The sequence below is a fragment of the Lepidochelys kempii genome, chromosome 12, assembly GCF_965140285.1.
Source record: "Lepidochelys kempii isolate rLepKem1 chromosome 12, rLepKem1.hap1, whole genome shotgun sequence".
In the NCBI taxonomy this organism is placed as follows: Eukaryota; Metazoa; Chordata; order Testudines; family Cheloniidae; genus Lepidochelys; species Lepidochelys kempii.
Genome location: NC_136391.1, coordinates 33,297,859 through 33,321,724, shown reverse-complemented (window position 1 = coordinate 33,321,724; position 23,866 = coordinate 33,297,859). Strand labels below are relative to the sequence as shown.

Sequence of the window (23,866 nt, the reverse complement as noted above, 5' to 3'; positions counted from 1 at the left end):
GTAGGACAAGGCAACCCTAGTCATGACCCCCTACATCAACCACAGACTGGGAAGGAGCCATTAGCCTGCTCCTCACCAGCAGAGGACCCCCCTCTGCGCTGAGCTCATCCTTCCCTGGCTGCGTCCACTTTAGAGCATGGTTCTATGGACTGGAGAATGTGGCTCTTTGTGACAGAACTACAGAATCCAGTCCTCCCACCCCCAATTAGTGATGCAGCCCAGCCCACTCTGCAGCATCTGCTTTATGATGCATACATGGTAGAAGCTGTTCATAGGTCTCTTTTGCCACTGCACATGCACATGGGGTGACACAGGGGTAGGGAAAGTTTACTGCCTTTTTGTGGTCTGAGCGGCTATGGCAAACGGCTTTTTCCTGTAATGTTGCATAAACCTGATAGTGCTGTGTGCTCCAAAAGGGGCTGGGGCGGGGGGGGGGGGGGGAATCTGTTTTCCTCGTCAAACCAAAGCACATCAAAGCTGCCCTAAAAAATTAAAACTTCTGGTTAGGGTCTTAATATATTAATAAAAAGCAAAACATGGATCTATTTCAAAGCACTCGTTCCAAAGGTCCTTGCTGAATACGAAACGGGAAATGGTTCCCGTTCCTAGACACCAGCAAAACGGCAAGCCTTGCTTTTAATATTTTTCACCTGCAACCCTGGCCTAGCCTATGGGCTGACGAATATTTCGCTCTGTGGACTAATCTGATGATGTTGCACAGCAAGAAAAGAAAACATTTCAAAGGTTGAAAGAACTTGGAAAAAAATAAAGTCACACACGCGACACTTCCCCTTCCCCAGAGAGATAGGATTGCTGCGTGGCTTTCCCTTTCCTGACGATAAGCATATCCTGGTGGATAAAAATACATTTGTTCTTACCGTAAATTCCCTTTTGTCAACTCCTTCATCCCAGGCTGGGTGTTGGGATTTAGGCTTCCTTACAGGCATAGGAAGCCCAAGAGCTTTGCCTGTTTAAACTCTGAAGAGCAAAGGGAGAAACAATAATAGCCTGAGTTTTCTCACATCAAAGTCAACGACACAACACCCATTGGCTTCACCTGGACAGACCCCTCAAGATCTAGACCATGGCAACAGGAATACAGCTCTAAATTACATATTCTTTCACAGGGTCCCATTGACTTGGCAGCAAATTGGACCTCAATTCTTCAGCAACTTCAAATACATGAAAGAAAATGGAGGGCTTTGTTGAATTAAATCTGAGCAGCAGATCTGTTGTCTAATTAAATCCTCTTTCCCTACATTTTCCAGTGTGCCACAGATTTCTGTACTGGCAATGCAGAGCGATGTGCCACAAAGTGGGAACAGATGGTCTAGGGGGTAAAGCTCTAGTTTGGGACTCCAAAAACGTGGGTTTAATTTCATGATCTGCCATGGGTTTCAGGTGGGCCAGAGCCATAAAAGGACTTAGGTATCTAACTGCCACTTTAGGCACCAAGTCCAACCGTTAGGCACCACTAAGGTCTTCAGGACCCCTGCTCAGCTGCTGTCTCATTTTGGAGGAATGAAAGTCCCCATGCTGCTTAAGGGTCTGTCAGTGAGCATCAGTGCCCATCTCACAGCTAAGCCCCAGCAGGGTTGGCTAGGCCTTGCCCTGCTTATCTCAGTCAGGAAGGTGTTGACAGAGCATATCTAACGCCCCAGAGAACATCCAGGCATGGGCGGCAGGTATCACAGGCCAGGGGAGGTGTGGGCCTGCCCTGCCCATACTCCGCCCCCAGGCTTCCTCCTGCCTGCTTCCAGTTCCCCCTCAACTGCTGGGGCTTGGGTTGGGACTCAGGACAGCGGGGACTGCGCTGCCCGGCTAGTGCCACACTGCTAAGACGACCATATTTCCCCAAAGGGAAAACAGGACCGCACAGGGCTGGCCCCAGTCACTCACCCGAGGCCCCCTCCCCCTGCAGGGCTAGCCCCAGCTGATTGCCCAAGGTGCTCCCCAGACTGTCACTGGTCCCTCAAACCCTGCCAATCCCCTGCTCGAGGCTGTCGCTGGTCTCTCGTCTTTCGAACCCTGCTGGCGCTGCTCTCGAGGCTGTCACTGGTTGCTGGAACCTTTCCTCCACCCACCTCCACCCCAGCCTCCCGCCTGCACAGGGCTGGCATCTCCACTCGCCCCCTGCACATTCCTCCACACTGCAGCCCACGTTTTTGACAAAAATGGGTGTTTGTCCCGTTTGTTTTTGATCAGTTGGCAAGAATGGGACAAATGCCCTTTTAGGCCAAAAAAGTCAGGACGGCTGGGACAGAGCTTAAAAAAGGGACTGTCCCTGCCAAAATGAGAGGTATGGTCACCGTACGCACTGCGTGCCCACCTGGCACTCTGGGGTTGGGGCAGCGCGGGGCTGGCAGCTGTGGTGGGGGTGCTCTAGGCTCTGGCAGGGGAGGGGCCGGGGGCTAGCCTCCCCCAATGGGCAGATCACGTGCCGCCCATGTATACAGGGGAAGCAGCTGCTCCCTTATAACCTTTAGCCCAGGGATTAGGGCATTCCCCCAGGCTGTGGGGAGACCTGGATTCAGTTCTCCTCTCTGCCTGATGTGGAGAAAGGATTTGAGTGGTGATCTCTTACCCCTCAGCTTCATTCTCATGCTCTTTCTCTGGCCCAATGCAAATTTAATTATTTGATACGAAGTGGAACAGCTTCAACAGGGGAGAGAGACAGCGAGCCCTGTCCCAGAATGCCCTATAGCTGAGCCCTGCCCCAGAATGCCCTATAGCTGAGCCCTGCCCCTGGGAGATTCTCGGATCAAGGGCCTGCCCCACATCAGGCACAGTGGGGATTTGAACCTAGGTCTCCTGCATTCCAGGTGAGTGTTCTAATCGCTGGACTATAGGATCCAAAATGGGTACCCCTCCCAGTGTTTTGTGCTGGGCCCTATCCAGTAGGCATGCTCAGAGCATGCTTACCAGCTCAGGTCCCGCTGTTGAGACAGGCAGGGGATTACATAGTCTGAGGATCTCAGCAGCAGAAATTTAGGCAACAGCTAAACAGGGGTTTTGAGGATCTAAATTTTGGAGTTGGGTGCCTAAACCCATTTGTGGCTCCAGCCCTGTGTGTGTTACTGGCCAAAAGACACAGCCAAAGGAGCAGGCATGATACCAAATGAGTTTGTGCTAGGAGTGCTGTGATGGCCGTCCACTCAGCCACTGTGGGCAGGGTGTTGCCGTACTCAGCAAGGCCCACGGTGCTAGGGAAGGCAAAAAATAAAATAAAATAAAAAAAGATGTTTTGAGAAGCATTGAGGAAGGGGCAGCATGGGAAGGTAGCTCTGCAGTTAACAGAACAAACACCTCAGTGTTCTGTAAATACAATAGGTGCCTTTCCTAAGCAGACACGAAAGGCCCATTGCTCAAATTCATCTGGAGGACAGAACTGCTACGTAAAAACCTTTTATTGTTGTTAAGTGCAAAAGCTACATAAACAAGAAGCACAGATCCAAACTCAACCGCCAGGAAGGTTGGTGCAGACAACCTGAGGGCTCCAGTGTAAACATGGGCTCGATGATACAGAATCTAATGTTGATTTACTTTTGTTGCTGGTGTTCCCATGGTTATTGCTGCGTAGATGGGCTCTGCCGTATCTCCTCTGTCTCACTGAGACTTGGAAACAACGAGGGGAGGTTGAACTTGGATTTATCTTTATTCCACGGGCCGGAATCCTAACTGCTGCTGGGTTTCCTTTGCCTTTCATGTACAGTGGAGATATTGCTCCCCCGAAGGCTTGAAGACTCTATTTTACCCCACCCAGAAAGTGGAGGCTTATTTTTTGTTTTAATTTTTGAACCACAAAGGGGACAAAAACCAAATGATTTGCAAAGAGTGCAGGTAGGAAAGTACTGTAATGTGTAGACATAGCACTTTTCATGCAAGGATCTTAAAAGCACTTTGCAAAAGATGAGGAAACTGAGGAACAGAGAGGTTAAGTCACTTGCCCAAGGTCATACACTAAGTCCAGAGACAGGACCACAGATTTCCATGCTCTAGCCATGTATCACATGGTGGATGGCATAATAGCCTGAACCATCAGGTCTGAAAATACCACATCTTGCTGGAACTACTGACAGCGCCTTGTCATACTAAGTTAGATACTGGCAGTGAACTATCTGGTATGCAGTGTAGGGCACAGGAGATCTCAGCCAAGGTGCGCATGGGCACTGAAGAGCCCAAAGCTATTTTCATAATTGTAGAGTTTAGCCCTTGGAGACTCAGACGAAAATGTCACCCTCTCACTACTTTTGCAGTGGATGTTGCCCTCCACCCTATAGTTAGCTGCATTTCACTGCCCACCCCCGATAGCATACAAATTACTTTGAGACTTTTGGAAAGAAAGCCTATTTATGGATATATAAAATATAAGGTCGGTATGGTCCTAAGGACTCCAAATTCTGCTAGAGTTGCAACCAAAATAGCAGTTACCTGGGGCATGGACAAGGCATCATTTCTGGAATTCCAGCTTTCATATCACAGGGTCGTATCTTCTAAGGTACTAAGTGCTTCCCACAAGGCCCTGAGCATCCTCCAACTCTCACTTGCTTTGACAGGGACTTCGCACCTCCCAGGACTGAGCCCAAGTGGCTCTCTTAGGAAGTAAGGTACACAGGAACAGATGCACACCACAGCATTAACTATTTGCTGAAGCACAGCAGAGAGATGACATTCCAAATATCAAACCAGTCACCATCTATTGATGTTGCTGTTTATCACACTCATCCAAAGATCTACAAGCCATACACCCATGTAGGGCTGCTAGTGGTTCAATAGGGTGAGTTAATCTGTGCAACACTAATTGACCAGTTATTCAAAAGTAATTGGGCCAAACAGTCCTAATACAAGCATGTGAAATTGTTGGAGCTGCACCCACTTGCAGCAAGTCTGAATTTGGTTTCCAGTTTTGGTTTCTTTAATATACTTTATTGCATAAAGGAGCCATTCTAGAGAAGCGTCTGGAGAGGATGTGCCTCCAAAATGGTCAGAGCCATAGTTTCTTCACTGAACGCAAAAAGTGAATCTGGGTCGGCCGGAAAAAAGATCAGGTTTGACTGTTTGATCAAGTGAAGAGCCTGGGACAAAAATTCATGGCTTCTGGTGAAGAATTGTGTCTTGCTTCTCTAGCCTCACCATGACAACTGATAAGCTTCTGATTAATGAGAAGCAGCACTGAAGGAAGGGTCTTTCAGTCATGCATGCAGAACTCTTTCTAACCTATAGAAGAACTTGTGACTCTGATACTAGTTAGGTTGTTTTTGTTACCTAGTACTTCAAATTGCATCCTCTTGCTTCTCCCAAGATCCATCTTTCTGAATTTCATTTATTACCCAAATCTAGTTTTTATGAAAGATGTGTAAGCCCCAATAGTCCAAGAAAGTGCAAAATGTATCTCTATCATATTTTATATTAAGGTACCATTTATACAATGTTAATAATATATGTTGTTATACCCATGTTTCAGAGATGAATATTGAGTGTTATAAATGATAACTACATCGATAAGTGGTGTTATATTGACCTGGACTAATAGTTATCTATCAATCATATACTTACCCCTAATAAATGGAACATTAATATAAAGTATGCCTGATAAGGACAGAATGCATATATACCTTTTTGTACTTTATGTGACCTATTTACCCATCTATTTTTCTAAGTTTGTTACTTTGGTTAAAAGTTTCAAAAGTGCCTATGTGACCTATGTGCTTTTGAAAACTTTTATCTATTGTATATTTGACAGCACTTTGTGCATAGTTAAGTTTTCACTGTGTGTGTGTGTGTGTGTGTATTTTAAAAAGGTTTCCCTCCTTTTCTGCTGCTGCTTGAGACAGGAAAATGTGAGTGTAAAATCATAAAAATTGGCAAAGGGACCCAGGGTAAGGGGGAGCACCTGAAAATACTAATCATTCATTTAAAAAAAGAGACTAGATTTCAAGTTGTGTCCTCTTTTTAACCTTCCATTTAAAGAAGAAAAGGGGAACACTGAAAATTTCACTTGAAATAATCAATTTTGGTGGTTCAGTAATCATGTTTAAAAGAGATCAAAATTCACTTTCAAAGTTATAGGGAACTACATTTCACCATTTAAAAAAAAATCAGAAAAATAAAAAAAAGATGCATTAGGTATAACATGGAGTAATTCATAAGTCTTCAAGCCATTAATGTTTTATTTTGTTAGTTTATTAAACACCTTTAAGACAATTACTTTTGGTCTGCACCCTTCTAAAAATATTTCAAGTTTTGAACGGACCTCCAATACGTAAAGCAAAGGTTACTTTACCATACACAAATTTCAGATCAAAATACAACACACTGTTTTCTGACATTTATAAAACCCGGTCAATACAAACTACATTAAAAAAGATAAAACACTTTCACTGATCCTTGGTACAATATTACAGCACAATTTGCACATTGGCAACTAACTCCCCAGAGCACAATTCATGTGCTTTTAAAAGGGAACCTCCCCTTAGTTACCCACCATTATACTGAACATGTAAACAAAGTAAGTGCTACTTAATCCAGGAAAAAGTTTTTATTATCCCTTTTTGCATCATTAAAACATGTAAACCTTAAAGCAATTCTGCAAGAAAGGTTACTGATAAGACTCAATTAATTGTTCCACAGTGTAACTAAAGTTATGCAGGATTACTCCATGAAAATAAACTGATGGAGGTGGACCAGAGTTTGTTGGGAGATTTTAGACAAAGTACATTCAGCAACATATTATTCCTAATAATGTATTATAAAGCTCTCAAATCACATCCCTACCAAATTATTTGAGGGTACATCTTGAAAAATTACCAATTTCAACACTTGAAAGACATTCAAGTACACACAGTCTTCTTTTAACTGTTTATACAATTTGTTCCATTGCAAACCCCATTTTTTCAGCAGTAGGTCACAAAGTGCCGTTTAAAATTGCACATTTAAAAAAAAAAATGAGAATACATGTTTGTTCATAACTATTCCTAAGAGCTTGGACTTTTGCTAACCTATGAAAGATGTGGAATCTCTTATTAAGCAAAACACACCAACAAATCAGAAAATATATACAACTATGATGAAAATTGAAGTGTGGGTTGACAAACATTCACTTGGAAGTCCCTAAGTAGCAAACATAACCAAAATGTTTTGGAGAAGAGAAACTAAATCAGAGTAATGACAAAATATAAGCGATCTGATTTTTGCAAACTGTATACCTTATGTTGCATAGGCAGTCGAGGCAATTGCTCATGCAAATTAGTTGTGCGATTCATATTTTCTGCCTGCAGTTTTCAAAATCAGTCTTTTTATTTTTCCCTGTAGTAGTTCTCCAGTAGCCTAATTTTGCTTACAATTTAATTGAAAGTTCACTTACTTTATTGTTTCCACTAATGCTAAAAGAATCTTGTGGATCAGTTAAGGGAAAATATATAAACCAATCCAATTACATGTATATTTAATTTTTTTCAACACATCTCATCTGGTTCTGATTCAGAGCCCATTAACTGGGATACCATAAGAACTCTGGAACTTTTCAGGTTGGTGACCATTAATGTCACAATGATATAATGAAGGAAAGTTGCATACTGCACAAGTAGTACATATTCTGTAATTAGCACTCAAATGTAAAAACTATAGGATGGAAAGAAATTACAATAACTATAAATTTGGTAACTTAATTGGTCAAGTACGACTGAATTACTGCACCCCGCTCTTCTCAAAAGATAAAATGTTCCAGCATTCTGCCCACACTGCTAGGATTATTCCCTTAAAGCTACAAGTCCATTCTAAACTCACTATACTGATACTACGAAAAAACTTTGTGGGGGGGGAATTAATGTACAGGGTTAGCTAACAGCTTTGTAGTAACTGAATGGAATGGAAGGAGGAACCATGGGAAAATTTCATGATGTAGTTTAAAAAATATTACAAATAATTTTAACACAAAACAGTAAGTATATTTGAAAAATGCATAAAAACCCTGTCAATACAAAAATCCCCACTAAAATTACATAGCTAATGAATTTTAATCTAAATATTGTATGTGCTTTTCCTATAAAGGCCACTTTGACATCAAAGTACAAAAATTGTACATTTCCCAAAATAATGTTTCTCAATTAAAAATATTGAATATGGAAGCATAAGAAACTTCTAATCTGCTAACAATGTGGACTGGCTACTTCTAAGGAAGAAAAACATTTCCTAGAATCTAACATTTTCAGTAAACAAAAACAAAACACTTTCAGACTTTGTTCTGATTGCATTGTTCTATAGAAGAATTGGGGTCTAGGACTGAAGTGAAACCAACAAGACATTTAATTTCAGCCAAGCAGAGTTGATTTCAGACACTTCACAGTGCGATATGTCAGGTCAGAGGGATATGTACAAGTAAACAAAGGCTAACCTGAATTACAAAGGGCAAAAAATAGTAATGGGGATTAAGAAAGAGGCATGGGGTAAGGTAAAAATATGTCCAGTAAACCAAAAAGTCCACCTAGAGGTTAATATAGAGGCGGCAAGTGAATGCAGGCAAGAGGTGGTAATTGAAAATTATTCCACTGATAATTTACCAGTAGAATGTACAATTAGAGGCAAACGTTTTCCATTTTTAATCGTGTTAACAAGGGGATGAGTCAAAGGGGATAGAAACACCATAAGACAAAACAAACTTTACTGGAAGACAAAATAGTGAGAGAACTCAGGATCTCTAGCAAGACTCCGGAGCACACAGGATCCATCTCTGAATTCTAATGTAAGTGGCAAAACCAGAAGAGTGGCAGAAATTAAACAGATTTAGGCTGGGTTTTTGGTATCTAACTTCTTTAGGCTCTTTTGAAAAGTCCAAGCTACAAGTATTTCTGAAAATATCAGCAGCACCAGTGGATGACATAGGGACACATGCAAGATCTACATTTACCTGGAAGGATCCAGTAAGCTACAATGACCCAATAAACCACTGGCATAAAGGAGTACAAATGCTATGAAGTTAATGGGATGATACTCACTCCAACTGCTGGTAGATCTGGCTCCATGTCTAGAAGCTCTGCTTCAACAGGAAGAAGTTATTGGCAATAGTAATAAGAGACTGCCTAGTGGGAGACACCGGGAAGTATATTATTTAGAGAGAGTCAGAATGCTTAACAAATCAGAGAAAAATCTGGCAGGAAATGGTGGATGTAGTTTATTTGGATGTAAGATTCTTGGGCATCAGTCCATCCAAAGCTTTCCGAAGCTAAGATCAGCATAGTATAAAGTGACAAGTATTTGAGTGGATAAGTAATTGGTTTTATTTTAAAGAAAAAATATCATAGCCAAAACATGCTGATATTAAAAACTAAGCACTTCAATAAGTTTCATCTTCAAAAAGCTTTAACCATTAACACCCCCATTTTGCAGAGGGAGTCAGAATAACCTGGGGAGACATTAAAGTGAGAAATCCAACCTCACCTCCATGACCATGGCAGGCCTCTCATGCAATAGAGCTATTGTGGTAGGGCTGATGGGGGAGAGGAAAGAGGACTGCATTTGGAAAAGCCACACAACACATGCACCCCTGTGTTGCAAAAGGATTGGCTCCATGGTGATCCTTGTGTGACTACACAGGGTCCCCAGTTGCACAGATCCTCCAGTCCTTCCCCTATGGAAGAGGCAGGGTGAGGCTAAAGAGGATTCCTACGATCATGAGTCAAGGCTCTTCCAGACCCCCATCTCTCAAGCAGATACACTCAACCTCAGCCTGATTCCCCGATTTGGCCCCGAGTGACTTATACTATTCAGTTTTAAGTCAATTAATGAAGATCCAGAGTGGGGAATAAGATGGAAATAAAAGATCAGTTTCCATAAATTACAAAAAAAAAAAAAATCCAAGTTAAAACCTTCAACAACCAGCAAGTTTACAGAATGACAGTCTATGAACAATTCAGTGATGTATTAACCTTGTTCCTAAACTGCGTATATGGGACCGACCAGATAAGCACGTCTCCAGAAAAACCTATACTTGGAGGCTTTCTTATGGAAAAGTGACAATATATTTTCCTTGACCCAGTCAGACAGGGTTTTACAGGAAAGTCCTCATAAGATAGTGCTGTCATAGAAGATATTGATGTAGGATACCGCAGGCGTAGCACTATGCAAAGGCTAGACATTATGGGGATGTCAGCATTCTGACTTTTCTAACACTAGTTTCACTGAATGACTAATGCAATTACAAATGCTCTATTGGGATTGTTATTGCATTGTCTAGTGCTAAAACATAGGAAGGAAACAAGGTGTGTGAGGTAGTATCTTTTACTGGACCAACATCTGTTGCTGAAAGAGACAAGCTTTTGAGCTACAGAGAGCTCTTCTTCAGGACACCTGAAGAAGAGTTATGTGCACCTCAAAAGCTTGTCTCTTTCAACAATGGAAGTTTGTCCAGTAACTTCACCCACTTTCTGTGTCTCATACCCTGGGACCAACATGGCTACAACTACACTGCAAAAAAACATTAAGGGCCCAGTAGGGATTGCATATGATTCAGCAGCAAGACTGGACCTAATAAAAAGCATGAGTGTTTTATTATTCTTTAGCCCAACTCAACAGGATCCACGATATTGTATATACCTGGTTTAAAGAACGCAAATCCTGAAGTCAGCGTAAGAAGGAAAACGGTGACTTTTCTTTTGAAGGAAAGATTAGAAGAATCTCAAATAGCCAGACTCCAAAAGAAAAAATCGTGAAAAGTGTTCAAACAATTAATCAAAGTGTACACATCCCTATAGTTCTTTTCTATATGCTTGTAAAGAATTTAACTGTCAAATTCTTCCTAATATTTATTACAATACTTGCTATACTGCCTTGTAGTAAGACTTCCACATTCTTCACTCCCAAATTTCCATTATCTTCCACCAACATGGCAATACTGCGTAAGAGGACAATTAGTTCCTCTGCCACAGGTATTAGCAGGGCTGAATTAATCACAGAACCACTGCTTGCAGGCCCACAAACCAAAGGGAGCCCTATTCTAGCCTTGTTCAGAACAAAAATGTTTTACGTTGTTGAGATTTGCATTTTGTTGCAATGTCACAAAAAACATTCCATTTTCATAAAAGGTCTGTGAAATTTTACTATTTCTCATTTTCACTCAAAACATCCTTTTTTGAGCAAAAATTCTAGCCTTTTTTAATGTCACTATTTTGAGTTTAAACTGTCTGATTTGGAACATTATCAACCTTCCCAATGAAGAACATGAAAAAATTGACTTTTTATAGCCATGCAAAAATCACGTTTTACAAGATTTCAGAGGATGGACATTGGACAAGCATGGAGTTAATTGCAATGAAATTGGGAGAACTGAAACAAAACACTTTCAGTTTCCTAAAGCCCTACCAGTATCACAGCAAAGTAGAATCACAAACTTCAACCATGATGTAGTGACATGTAATGCCACCTACATCTCTCATCCCAGGGCTTGTATAACCCATTTTTTCTTGCCCTGCTACATAGGAAATGATGTGGACCCATCCTTACCAAAACTCTCAGAGAGCTGCAGAGGCCACGTCTACACTGCAGCAGGGAAACGTTATTCCCAGTTTGGGCAGATATATACATACTAACTCTGCCATTTTTAGCATGCTCGCTCAAGCAATGTGGCCACACAGGCAGTAGTTCAGGCTAGCCACCGAAGCACAACCCTGTCTGAGATCTTGGGTATCTACTGGGGCAGCAAACCAGAGCCACCAGGGCCACATTGCTCTTTACAGCATGACACCTTGAGCAGAGCTAGCTTGTGTATGTCCACCTGAGCTAGGAATTACACCTCCCAGTTGTAGCGCAGACGTATCCAGAGACGATCTGTCAGTGGGTTTGGCTCTGGTGCCCCCTCCTTCAGCTTTCCTAAAAAAGGGGGAAGAGTCTATAATGAAGTATGGGGATGCTTTAGGTTCCATTACTTTTTGGTGAATTCCCCAACAGGCAAGTGGACAATGCATATAACTCCCATCCCCCCTTCACTTATGGGTTCCCTGCATGGAGGATTCTTAGTAAGTTTGTAATGCTTGCCATGGGGGTAGCTGACCCCATTTTATGTTTGGAGGAGTGACATAGGCTCATAAATGGCTATAATCCCATGATTCTTCCCCCTCCCCCAACTGGTGCAGGAGCAAGAGCTTCTATGTTCTCCATGGCATCAAAAATGTTTTATAATTGTCAGTTACCAATTCCCCAAACTAAGCTGATGATCTTGATTAAAAGAAAACAGGATTAAAACACAGCTTTTTATCCCTTAGCCGGCGTTTAAGGAACTTGATCATCAGACCCACTAAGACTGTTTTGTGCTGCTCTGCAAAGCAAATAAAGCTATACCACTTCAAGCTGGCACACCACGTAAGTGGCAAGGCTGAGGGAAAAAACGTGGGGGTAGAGGGAGGCCATATCCAGAGCTCCACTGTGGTGCAGTGGTCCCTAGCTGCGATAGTGGCCCTTTGTAGGCCACTGCACCAAATGCAACTTGGATCAGCCCTGAAGACTGTGCCTCAGGACTGGCCCAACAACCAGAAAAATCAGGGAGCCACATGGGTGGGAATGCTCCCCACAGGCAGGATGCATGGGGCAACCTTGAGCCAGATCCTCAGAACTGGCTGAAGAACTATGAATAAAAAGAATGTAATGGGTATCCCCTATGTTCCCAATGAAACGTTCCTCAATTCATAACTTATCAGTATACTCCACTGGCAGTGTACAGAGCTCCTTGTTTCGTACTCATTAAGGGTATATCTACGCTGCAATCAGTAGATACAATCTAGCTAGATCAAAGCTTGCCCACGTAACAATAGCAGTGAAGCCGGGGCAGCTGATCAAGTATGTACCAGGGGGGTGTCCTGGGTGGATGAGGCTAAATCATTCGGCCAGGGCTTCGCTGCTATCATTAATCTACCTAAATCGAAGCTAGCTGCAGTCACACCTCCCAAGTGCAAAGTAGATGACTATGCATGTTCCAGCAAATGGTACATTACAATTTTAGTTTAACTGGGTTAAATTTATCTGAACTGCAATTTAATATGAATATTTTGAGGAAAGCTTTCATTGTGAAATGTTTCATATTTTGATTTTACAGAAAGATCTGACGGGTATTTCTTAAAATTTTCATTTGTATCTTTAAGGCCCTTACAAGTTAAGGAGCTGTACAAAACTAAAGGTAATTGCATATAAGCACTGAATATTCAAGAAAAAGAGCACTAACAGTTATCAATTTACTAGTGTCATTTTAACAAGTCAAACACAGTGTTTAAGAAATCAGAAGTGTGTCAAAACAGTACATTTAGGAAAGAAAGAATGAATTGGTCCCTTTTTATTCAACTGAACAGAAGCTGGATACCTGAAGGTTCCAAGGTAGGTGGAAAAATCATGCTCTCAAATCTGGAAGATGGAAATCATCGTAGATATTCTGCTCTCCCTAGATGGGCAGGTTGGGAATTCCACACAAAAAGGGCCTGATCCAACATCAATCAAGTCAATAGGAGTTTTTCCATTTACTTCAAAGGAGATGTAATCAAGTCCACACAAAGAGCAGAATATACAGTAGGAATAGAGAGAAGCTTGTCCAACTGGTCTAGTTCACAAGTACAAAAAATTTTAATATATTAAAATACTTTCCTATTTAAAGCCATAAGAACATATGCCTTTGACTGCTTCTTACATTTACGGTTTTTACCCACGAAAGCTTATGCTCAAATAAACCAGTTAGTCTTTAAGGTGCCACTGGACTTCTTGTTTTTGTGGATACAGACTAACACGGCTACCTCATGATACTTATAAAAGTTTAGTTACTTTCAAGCAATTGTCTTGCAGCAGCTGCAGGAGAACCCCTATACCTGCTAGTGAAGACAAACATTGTTAAAGGAAACTAGGGAAAACCATCCTTGGACAATGGCAATATTCCACCCTGCTTCCCATTTGCTTCTAGCCTTTTGTTAAAGGCTAGAATGCAATCTAAAAAAAAAAATCCCACAATTTGGCAAAGTGCAAAAAATAAAATAAACCACTGAGGTAGCTGGGTATAAGGGTTTATCCCCAAACAAAAAAAAAATCAAAGGACAAATTATTAAAAAGAAATACTTCCTGCTACAAATACAACAGATACGTGGAAGCGTGCTACACATGGTCTATCCATAGACCAATCATAGGTATTCAGGTGAATTATAACCCATACATATTGTAATTCTAGATGTTTGATGGAAAGCAAGTCTTAACTGAAAATGCACAACTGAATTATTAAAGATAAATAATGCAATGCGTAGCATAGAAGAGAGTACAAAGCCAACATAACATAAGAATGGCCATTGCCATTGGTTCTTATGTTCTTAACACAAGAATGGCCATACTGGGTCAGACCAAAGGTCCATCCAGCCCAGTATCCTGTCTACCGACAGTGGCCAATGCCAGGTGTCCCAGAGGGAGTGAACCTAACAGGTAATGATCAGGTGATCTTTCTCCTGCCATCCATCTCCACCCTCTGACAAACAGAGGCTAGGGACACCATCCTGGCTCATAGCCATTAATGGACTGAAACTCCATGAATTTATCTAGTTCTCTTTTAAACCCTGTTTTAGTCCTAGCCTTCACAACCTCCTCAGGCAAGGAGTTCCACAGGTTGACTGAGCTGAGTGAAGAAGAACTTCCTTTTATTTGTTTTAAACCTGCTGACCATTAATTTCATTTAGTGGCCCCTAGTTCTTATATTATGGGAACAAGTAAATAACTTTTCCTTATTCACTTTCTCCACACCACTCATGATTTTATATACCTCTATCATATTCCCTCTTAGTCTCCTCTTTTCCAAGCTGAAAAGTCCTAGCCTCTTTAATCTCCCCTCATATGGGGCCCGTTCCAAACCCCTAATCATTTTAGTTGCCCTTTTCTGAACCTTTTCTAATGCCAGTATATCATTTTTGAGATGAGGGGACCACATCTGTACACAGTATTCAAGATGTGGGCGTACCATGGATTTATATAAAGGCAATAAGATATTCTCCGTCTTATTTTCTATCCCTTTTTAAATGATCCCTAACATCCTGTTTGCTTTTCTGACTGCCGCTGCACACTGCGTGGATGTCTCCAGAGAACTCTTCACGATGACTCCAAGATCTTTCTCCTGATTCATTGTAGCTAAATTAGCCCCCATCATATTGTATGTATATTTGGGGTTATTTTTTCCAATGTGCATTACTTTACATTTATCCACATTAAATTTGCCATTTTGTTGCCCAATCACTTAGTTTTGTGAGATCTTTTTGAAGTTCTTCACAGTCTGCTTTGGTCTTAACTATCTTGAGCAGTTTAGCATCATCTGCAAACTTTGCCACCTCACTGTTTACCCCTTTCTCCAGATAATTTATGAATAAGTTGAATAAGATTTGTCCTAGGACTGACCCTGGGGGAACACCACTAGTTACCCCTCTCCATTCTGAAAATTTACCATTTATTCCTACCCTTTTTCCTTGTCTTTTAACCAGTTCTCAATCCATGAAAGGATCTTCCCTCTTATCCCATAACAACTTAATTTACATAAGAGCCTTTGGTGAGGGACCTTGTCAAAGGCTTTCTGGAAATCTAAGTATACTATGTCCGCTGGATCCCCTTGCCCACATGTTTGTTGACCCCTTCAAAGAACTCTAATGGATCAGTAAGACATGATTTCCCTTTACAGAAACCATGTTGACTTTTGCCCAACAATTTATGTTCTTCTATGTGTCTGACAATTTTATTCTTTACTATTGTTTCAACTAAGTTGCCTGGTACTGATGCTAGCCAGTAGCAAAATGCCAGTGTATACAAAAGTAGAGTTGTTTGTGACATATTCCGTGCAGTTCCATGCAAATTTAGGGATCAAAACTGGGCTGGAGCAGTAACAGAGCCATGGTGCTAGCAAGGAAGAAAATGGAGAGGGCAGGAAGTAGTTAAATAGCAGGCCCTCCACAAGAATGGCGGGAGACCTGTGACCCTCTGATTCCATAAGGATTTGAAAGCTGCCCCTCTGGATTTCCAACAGAGGTCTGCAAATCCTCTGCCCCTTGATTAGGCAATTGGTCGTTAACACTGCAGAGTGAGCTCTAGGCCCAAATTACTAGCTGTGTCAAATACGTGATGGATGCAGTTGAGGAGAGGGTCAGAAAAGAAGCCAGTTGCAGCCAGATTTCTACAAGGTCAGGCCCCTAGAGGCCATTCTGGCAGTTTAGGATTACTGGGGCACTGGATCATTCTAGCCATGGTTTCAATGCCAGGAGCTGCAAAGGAGGCAGCACGTGTGCCAGAATTTATGGGCCCTTTGCCTGGCATGCCACAAGACTCTAAGCGTGCGTGTCTGTCTCTTGGAGCTTGATATTTCCCTCCTCACTCTCATGTTTAATATTAATGACATTTTAAAAGCCCGCTATTAGTACTATGTAAGGTCTGAATCAAATGCACTTAAGTATCAATACAATATTGCACTACTCAGTATAATACTATCCAGTCTCAATGAGAAATATATTTCTCTAGTGTTAAAAAAAACAAAAAACAAAAAAACAAAAAACTCCAGGTCTGAGGAGAAAAACTACTAGGTTTTGGAACCTCAGGAAAAAAATTAAACTCAAATGGGGCTGAAGATTAGCCCTTTTTTTGCCCCAAAATAAGGATAAACTGTATTTTAGCAGATCATCCACAAATTATTCTGTGTGTGTGTTAGAGCCACCAACTAAAAAGTTTAACACTAATTCTTAAAACATTTGTTCATGTGACTGCATCTCTTGATTTCTACTGAAAATGATCTGAAACCGTAACAAGTGCTTTAATGAATGCTACCTTAGTACAGTACAACTTGATTACTGTACCAGACATCCTTCTTTGTACTCCTGCTAGCTCTTAGTCAATATACAACCTTAACGGAAGTTAGTAAATTTCTTGTTCCAAGTTTTGGGGAACAAAGTCTTATTTGTCTGTAAAGCATTTATCATTTACCAGCTCTTATTCTAACCACAAAAGGTTGAAAAGGTATTTTTCTGCTGCTCTAGTGCTACATTTTTTTAAACTCAAACCATTAATACAAGCAATAAGTGACACAGCTTACTTCTTACCTTTAAGCTAGAATCTATGTTTTCCTATTGTGCTCCATGAATAAATTAATCAAAACAAACAGATGCTGCCTAGCCGGAGCTCTCAAACATGAATTCACTAAAGAGAGAGAAACTCAGGAACAGCGAATGATAAATATGTTGTAGCCTACTTCCTATTGCACATTAAGACCCAGATTTTCAGCAATGGTCTTTGATTTTAAAGGTGCAATTTTGTGCAAAAAAATTGTTTTTAGCGTGCCATTAAACAAACACAGGTATTCATGTGCATGCACAAGATTACATCAATAAAAACAGTGACAGAGCTGGGACCTGGTTGAAAAATCAGGCCCCCAAACTGGATTTAAATTAAATACAGCTTTAAAAAAATACATTAACATTAGCACTGATTTGGAGAGGGAAGGGAAATCAGATTTAGAAGTACTTACTATGTATAATTAAAACCCCCTCCCCACATATTTACATTTTCATAACTGATCATTGAAGAAATAATTTAGGTAAGAATTTCTTCTAGAGATAAGAAGAAAGCTTCCCTTCACCAAAAAGGTCTCAATATGATCTCATTTCATTATTAAATGAGAAGGCCATACCTAGCTGATGGCATAATTCATCTACAGTCTGAGCAACTCTGTGACAGACGTATTTGGTATTCACATGCTCGTCCTGGTTGGAATTGAATATAAAAGATACCATGCAACAAGATATAAGCTATTATGCTGAAAAGTTCCAGCCTTCCAGTTGTTTTAAGGCATTACAACATGGTCTTTCAGCTGATCTCCAAATATTATTGGGTACAATTTCCCCTTAGTTTTAAACATGTATGGTAATTTAATTTTTATAAGTAGCATGCAAGCTACCTATTTTAGGTTTGCCAAGAAAATTTAAGGGATTCAAATCACAGAGAAAGTTAAAGTACCTCACCTGTTGGTAATGCCTTATGGTTTAATGCATTTATTACCATAGTCCCTATTTTATATAACAGAGAAAGCTTTGTGTCGGTTTAATTAGGCACTTGGAAAGGTCTTAAAGCATATATTAATCTAGATTTTATTTAAAAACTGGTAACTAGTCCAACTATTAAGTTACAGAAATGTCATCTGCCATTTTGCCAAACTCAGTAGGGCTGCCATGTTATTATAGCATTTAGTAAGTACTGTCTGTAAACAAGTGGTTCTTCCTAGAGTGATGAAATTTAACATCACACCCTACAGAGGTTTTGGAGATAGGTTGTGTATTCAAAAGGCCCAACCTACCAACAGACCTTAGAACATTTGCTTGTGCATTCTGAAGTAAAGCATATTTATATTTATACACCCCCTGGACTAAATCCTACAGGGAGCCAAGTGCTATCTTCAAGTCAATGGACACTGAAAGCAATCAGGTCCCAAATCTTATTAGATGAATGATGTAAGTGTGGTTGCCAACCCTCCAGAATTGTCCTGGAGTCTCCAGGAATTAAAGATTAATCTGTAATGTGATGAAACCTCCAGGAATATGTCCTACCAAAATTGGCAACCCCAGATGCAAGGCTTACAAAAGTAAACACTGTGCCTCAAAATATATGTATATTTTCCTTTATGATGTAGCATGCTCCTGAAACATGGACCCTACCTGGTAAAGAAAGCTTTTAATCACACTAATAAAGCAAGAGGATGGCAAACATTAAAAAAGTTACAGTACTAATGTCTGTCTAGAGCTGAACACTTGCCACCAGTTTAACATCAACAGCACCAAAAATCCTGCAAATTAACCAAGAATCAGTACATTCTAATTGAAAATAAATTTATATCTAATGAACCCTGGAGTCAGAATTTATACACGCAGCTCAGGAACAAAATAAAGTTAAGAGAAATCCAGACAGAATGCTTAATATGTCAAGAACAGAAAATATCCTGATCCTAAATTCAATTAAACAACACAAAACTCCTTGAAAAGTGTCATTGAGAGTGGCACAAAAATACACATTGGTTACAATATAAGGAACTGTAGCCTATGAGTACTTCTGTGTCCCTGTTAAAACTCACATTTGCTGTGACTTAACCTGAGACACAACCTTCTTTCTGCGGGCGAGATTAGTTAAAATGAATTGCACTTTATCTAAATATTATTATTGTCAGCTGCCATTTTTTATTTACATGCATGTAACTAGTGCCCTAATAAAGAGCAGAGTGACCATACGCATCACGTGGAGTGATGTTTCAAGGCAGCAACGTACAGTAACAAAAACCTGCAGAACAGTATTAAAAATAATAAAGAGATTTACAGTGTTTAAAAGAAGCATTATTTTACAAAAAAAATCACTTTTTTTTAACACAGTGAATTTTAAATATCCCTGTACCGCAACAGAAGAGTAGTGTATTATCTGTATATACAGAGAAAACCAAAAGTTTGGCACTTATAACAGCTTTCCTTTTGTTATTGCATACCACACCGTGTATGGCAAATACATAATACCATGAACAATCATCCTGTACAGACTGTATATTTATGGAACTACCAAATCAAGAAACTGCACTTAAAACGTAAAAATTCACTTTTGTACCATTGTGCAATTACCAAGACATGCAAGCACAAGAAATATTGCAAAAAAATTAAATACTACTACTACTGAACTCTTTTGAAAAAATTACTGTACTAACATCTCTACTGGAAATGAAACTGCCTGGGATTTTTTGGAAGGGGAACCCAATGCATAAAGGTAAAAGTCAAGTGCTGCTGTAGCTTTGATGAATATCCACCTTTTATATTTTCAGTGGTAACTCCGACTCATAAGACAGTGTATGAACACACTTTTGAGTATTAGGATTCCACAGGCACACAGGACAAAGTTTGTCTGCAGTGATTAATAAATAAGCCTTTAAAAATTGGGATTAATTTCCAGATTCATCTTTTCTTGTTAGTTTTAAAGAGAGCTTCAGGGCTACTGCAAGTCACTTGATTGAGGACAGCAAAGTTGACATGGCATTGTCAGGATAAATCATGTGCTGTTGCTGGTAAAATATTAAAAGGAAAAATGACCTGTTTTGCTATAGTTAAGCAGAGGACTCTTAACTAGAGCTGTATAAAGGGTAAACAAGCAAAGAGGTGGTGAATTTGAAACCCAATCTAGCATTGGATGTTCAGCAGCACAAATTTCCCATATGATTATCCAATGTGTAGAAATAGACTTGGATTCCCAGGCTTAAAAGACCAGAGACTGGTTACTATACTGAAGCCACATTGGTTGGCTGGGGAGGAAAAGGTGCCAGGTGGATCTTTCCTTAGCCTTTGCCAGAGTCCTCAAAGCAAAACTTTACCAGAAACCATGCACTATACTAGTTATTTCTGTTTTTGAACATGCCCTCTACCCCTCTGGCAAAGAAGCCACAGGCTTACACTCTTAAAACAGGAATAGGACAGTGCCCACTATGGTTAAGGTTGCAGAACCATTAACCCCTATTTATTTTATTTATTTATTTTAATAACTTTCCAAAACATTCACGTTTTATTCTGAAGTTCTCAACTCTAGCCTCCACCTTAAGGTGCATTTTTTTGGTAAAGTGAACAAAATTCTCTTTTCATTTATTTATTGTAAAGTTCAACCTAAGGGAAAGCAACACAAACCACCACTATTACCATTTTCAATTTTTTTTTTAAAGATAGGGCTAATACAAAAATGGCTGAAGTTTGAAACTTGACCCAAACAATTCTCACTGAGGCCTCTGAGTTTACAATAAATACTTTTCATTAAGACACGACCATTTAAAAACTGCATACTAAGCATGCGTGATGAATGTTTTCCTTAACGCATGCACTGTGTACACAGGAAGTTAGTTAGCTGTACACTTAAATGTACACTTATTGGTTCAAAAAATTTAGGCCCCAGTCCTGCAGTAGTTAATAGAACTATTCACATGCTTAAAGTGTGTAGGTGTTTCAGAATAAGTTGCTTACACTCCTCTGTCAAATCCAACAGAGTATTTTAGCTACACAAGACAATTATTTTAATTTTCCTTTTTTAGAAAATCCAAAAATAACCCTAATGTTAATCCTACTTTACCTTGTTAAATGTAAACTAACTTTTACTTATTAACTTTTACCATAAAACATGGCCAGAGCACACAGAATTTGTGATTTATTTAAATTTATTTTGTGTATTTACTACCCAGTCTTGCTGGGTGATGAATACCATTTGCTCTCACTAACTTCAGTTCTCAGGAGGTATTTCTTGCAAGATATTAGCTAAAGTTTTCAAAAGCATCTAAATTATTTAGGAGCCAAAGTTCATTTTCAAAGTGACTTGGGTACTTAGGCTCTTTAGACTTAGAGCATGTCTATACACAGCCGCTATAGTGCCATAGTATGGATGCTTCCCATATCAACAAAAGGGATTTTTCAGTCAATGTAGCTAATCTACCTCTTTGAGAAGCACGAGGCAAGTCACCAGAAAGCTCTTCTGTTGACCTAGCTGCATCTACACCTGGGGTTAGGTCAACCTCTAACTATGTTGTACCATGTATACAATTTTTCACAGCACTATGCAATATAGCGAGGTTGATCTAATTTTAAATGTAGACCAGGCCTTAGGCTCCTAAATGCCTAAATCATTTTTGAAAACAGAACTTATGTGATTTTGAACATTTTACCATAAGCCTTTAATTTATAAAAAGTGGAAATCTTTACAAAACTTTTTCAACAAAAAAATCTGAAGATGGAAACAGAGGTTTATATTTTTGTAATAAAGAATATAACAAATTTAAAGACAAATACTAAGTCAAGTAAATTTCTACCGCAATGTGTACAAAACCATTAAAAATATAGTGATTAAAAATAGGTTACTACATATACTGTTCAGATTCTGCAGCACTTCAGCATTACAAAAAAAAAAAAAATCAATGGACTAAATTCTGCCTGCAGTTATTGATTTAATTGGATTATTCTGTTAACATTACAGAATGATGATGAAAATTAGTAAGCCTTGGAATGTTTCATTAAGGAAAATTTAGATAGTTGAACACTAGCTATTTTGTTCTATTTGTGGCCTGTATTTGAGAAGATTATTTTGGATGGATCAAAGGAGTTAATCTGGATTTGTGTGTGTGAATAACTGAGGGCAAAACCTGGCCCACTGATTTTTGATTGAGGTCCTTCAAAGTTTCCGAGTGGAAAGAACAGTGTCTTGTAATAGAACCGGCAACACTACAAAGTATTAGAAGAGTCTTTTTAGGGTGGAGATAGGGATAAGTTTCAACTGCATTTCCAGCTCAATTTCTTCCCCTCCCCCCTTTTCTTCTTTCTTTCTTTTGTTTTTCAGTAGTGTTGTGTGTCACCCATCACAAGTAACAAAAATGAAATTAAGTAATGAGGTAAAGTGTGTTCTACCAGCAGATCTTTCGTACTAACATAACTCAATTAAATATTACTCGCAGTGGTAACAAGACTTAAAAGGAAAAAGCCATAAGACAAATTCTTCACTACAACTGAATTCTAAAACAAGCTTTCAAAGCCAAAAACCTTAGCACAGAAATGATAAGTAAACCAGCTTCTGATCCCAATATAAGTTGCCTGTACAATTTCCTTTAAAACAGGAACCTGAAATCAAGTTTTCCACAATACATATATATCCCTTTTAATGCCCCACCTTTCCTTCTCCCCTTTTGCACAAATACACATCCTCAACACTGCAAACGTGCAGTGATTTTTAAGTGATCTGAAGGGAAAAGGAGTCCTATTTCTCTCAGAAAAGCGACTCGTGCTGCATTCCTTTACCAGCCACAGTAAAGGTGTGACATATTCTACGCCTCAGTCCTTCCCTTTACTTCACTCATTGCAGCTTCCAAAATCCACACAAAGAATGCATGCTGGCCCACCCCCAATACACGGAATCTTCAGAGCATTTGAATGACACAGTGTAGAAAAACAGTTTACACATCTACAATATATTGTAACTCTTAGTTCAATTTTAAATATATTTAAAAGATCCTTAGGAATGAAAACATCGGAAATGAATGAAAAACATATGTACACCTCCACCCTTGTAGGCACAGACCTTGACTAGTGAGGAAGGGCTAGAAATAAAGGTGCAATGACCAACATCTCCCTTGAACCGATTCAGATGAAGAACAGTCTTGCAGTATACCAGAGAGGTTGATTTTCATACAGCATATCTGTATTAAAGCTATCCAGTCGAAGACAGCATGCTAATTCTTATCAATTCCCCTCAGGGGAAATGCACCTTAAATTTTTTTTTTTACTTTTCGATACCATTTGTTATATTACCCATTCCTTCCTGCTTCAGACGCAAGGAACTCCCTCATTAGTGTAGTTTACTTTTTTAGATAGTTAGGACTGAAGGTGTTCCCTTTGTCATGGTATTTTTTTTGTTTAATATAGAGCTATTTATCCCCCAAACAAGAGCTGAGACTCAAGTTTTTAAGCATTTTAAAACAAAAACAAAAACAGATACCATACCAAAGCACAGCATATAATGTAAGTTTCAGTTGCAATAGCTTTGTTTTTCCTTATATAAAGCTATGTTACGGTGGACTGTGTTAGGTTTCTTCCCATCTCCTCCATTTTTGCAGGACTAATCATGGGGAAGGAACACGAATACGGAACAATCCTTGCTGAAGCTGCAGTCGGAAAAGCTTGCAGTTTGCAATCCGCAAGGCTGCGCAGCCAGTGCGGCGAAGGTCTGATGGAAATAATGGTTTAGTATGGTGCCATGTTCCTGTGCTCCTTTTAAACTCTCTAACGTAGTCATAATTGGTACCTAAAGTTAAATAAAAAACAGAAATTCATTGTACACTCAG

The 23,866-nt window shown here is 39.8% G+C and overlaps 1 protein-coding gene across 3 annotated transcripts in view; it reads right to left on the bottom strand.

Annotated features, from left to right (window-relative positions):
• Positions 1 to 6,165: 6,165 nt before the first annotated feature.
• Positions 6,166 to 23,866, bottom strand: part of GAN (gigaxonin) — a 57,326-nt gene continuing 39,625 nt past the window's right edge. Inside the window, exons 11-12 of one of the 3 annotated variants that reach the window (XR_012154531.2) lie at positions 13,343 to 23,826; positions 6,166 to 9,077 (exon numbers count right to left, since the gene is read on the bottom strand). Coding sequence is in view for 1 of the 3 variants with exons in the window: in XM_073308040.2 (XP_073164141.1) it covers positions 23,645 to 23,826 (182 nt within the window). In the remaining 2 variants the exon portion in view is untranslated. Of the gene's footprint in view, positions 23,827 to 23,866 lie in introns of all 3 variants that reach the window. The other 2 variants (XR_012154530.2, XM_073308040.2) reach the window with 2 other exon arrangements.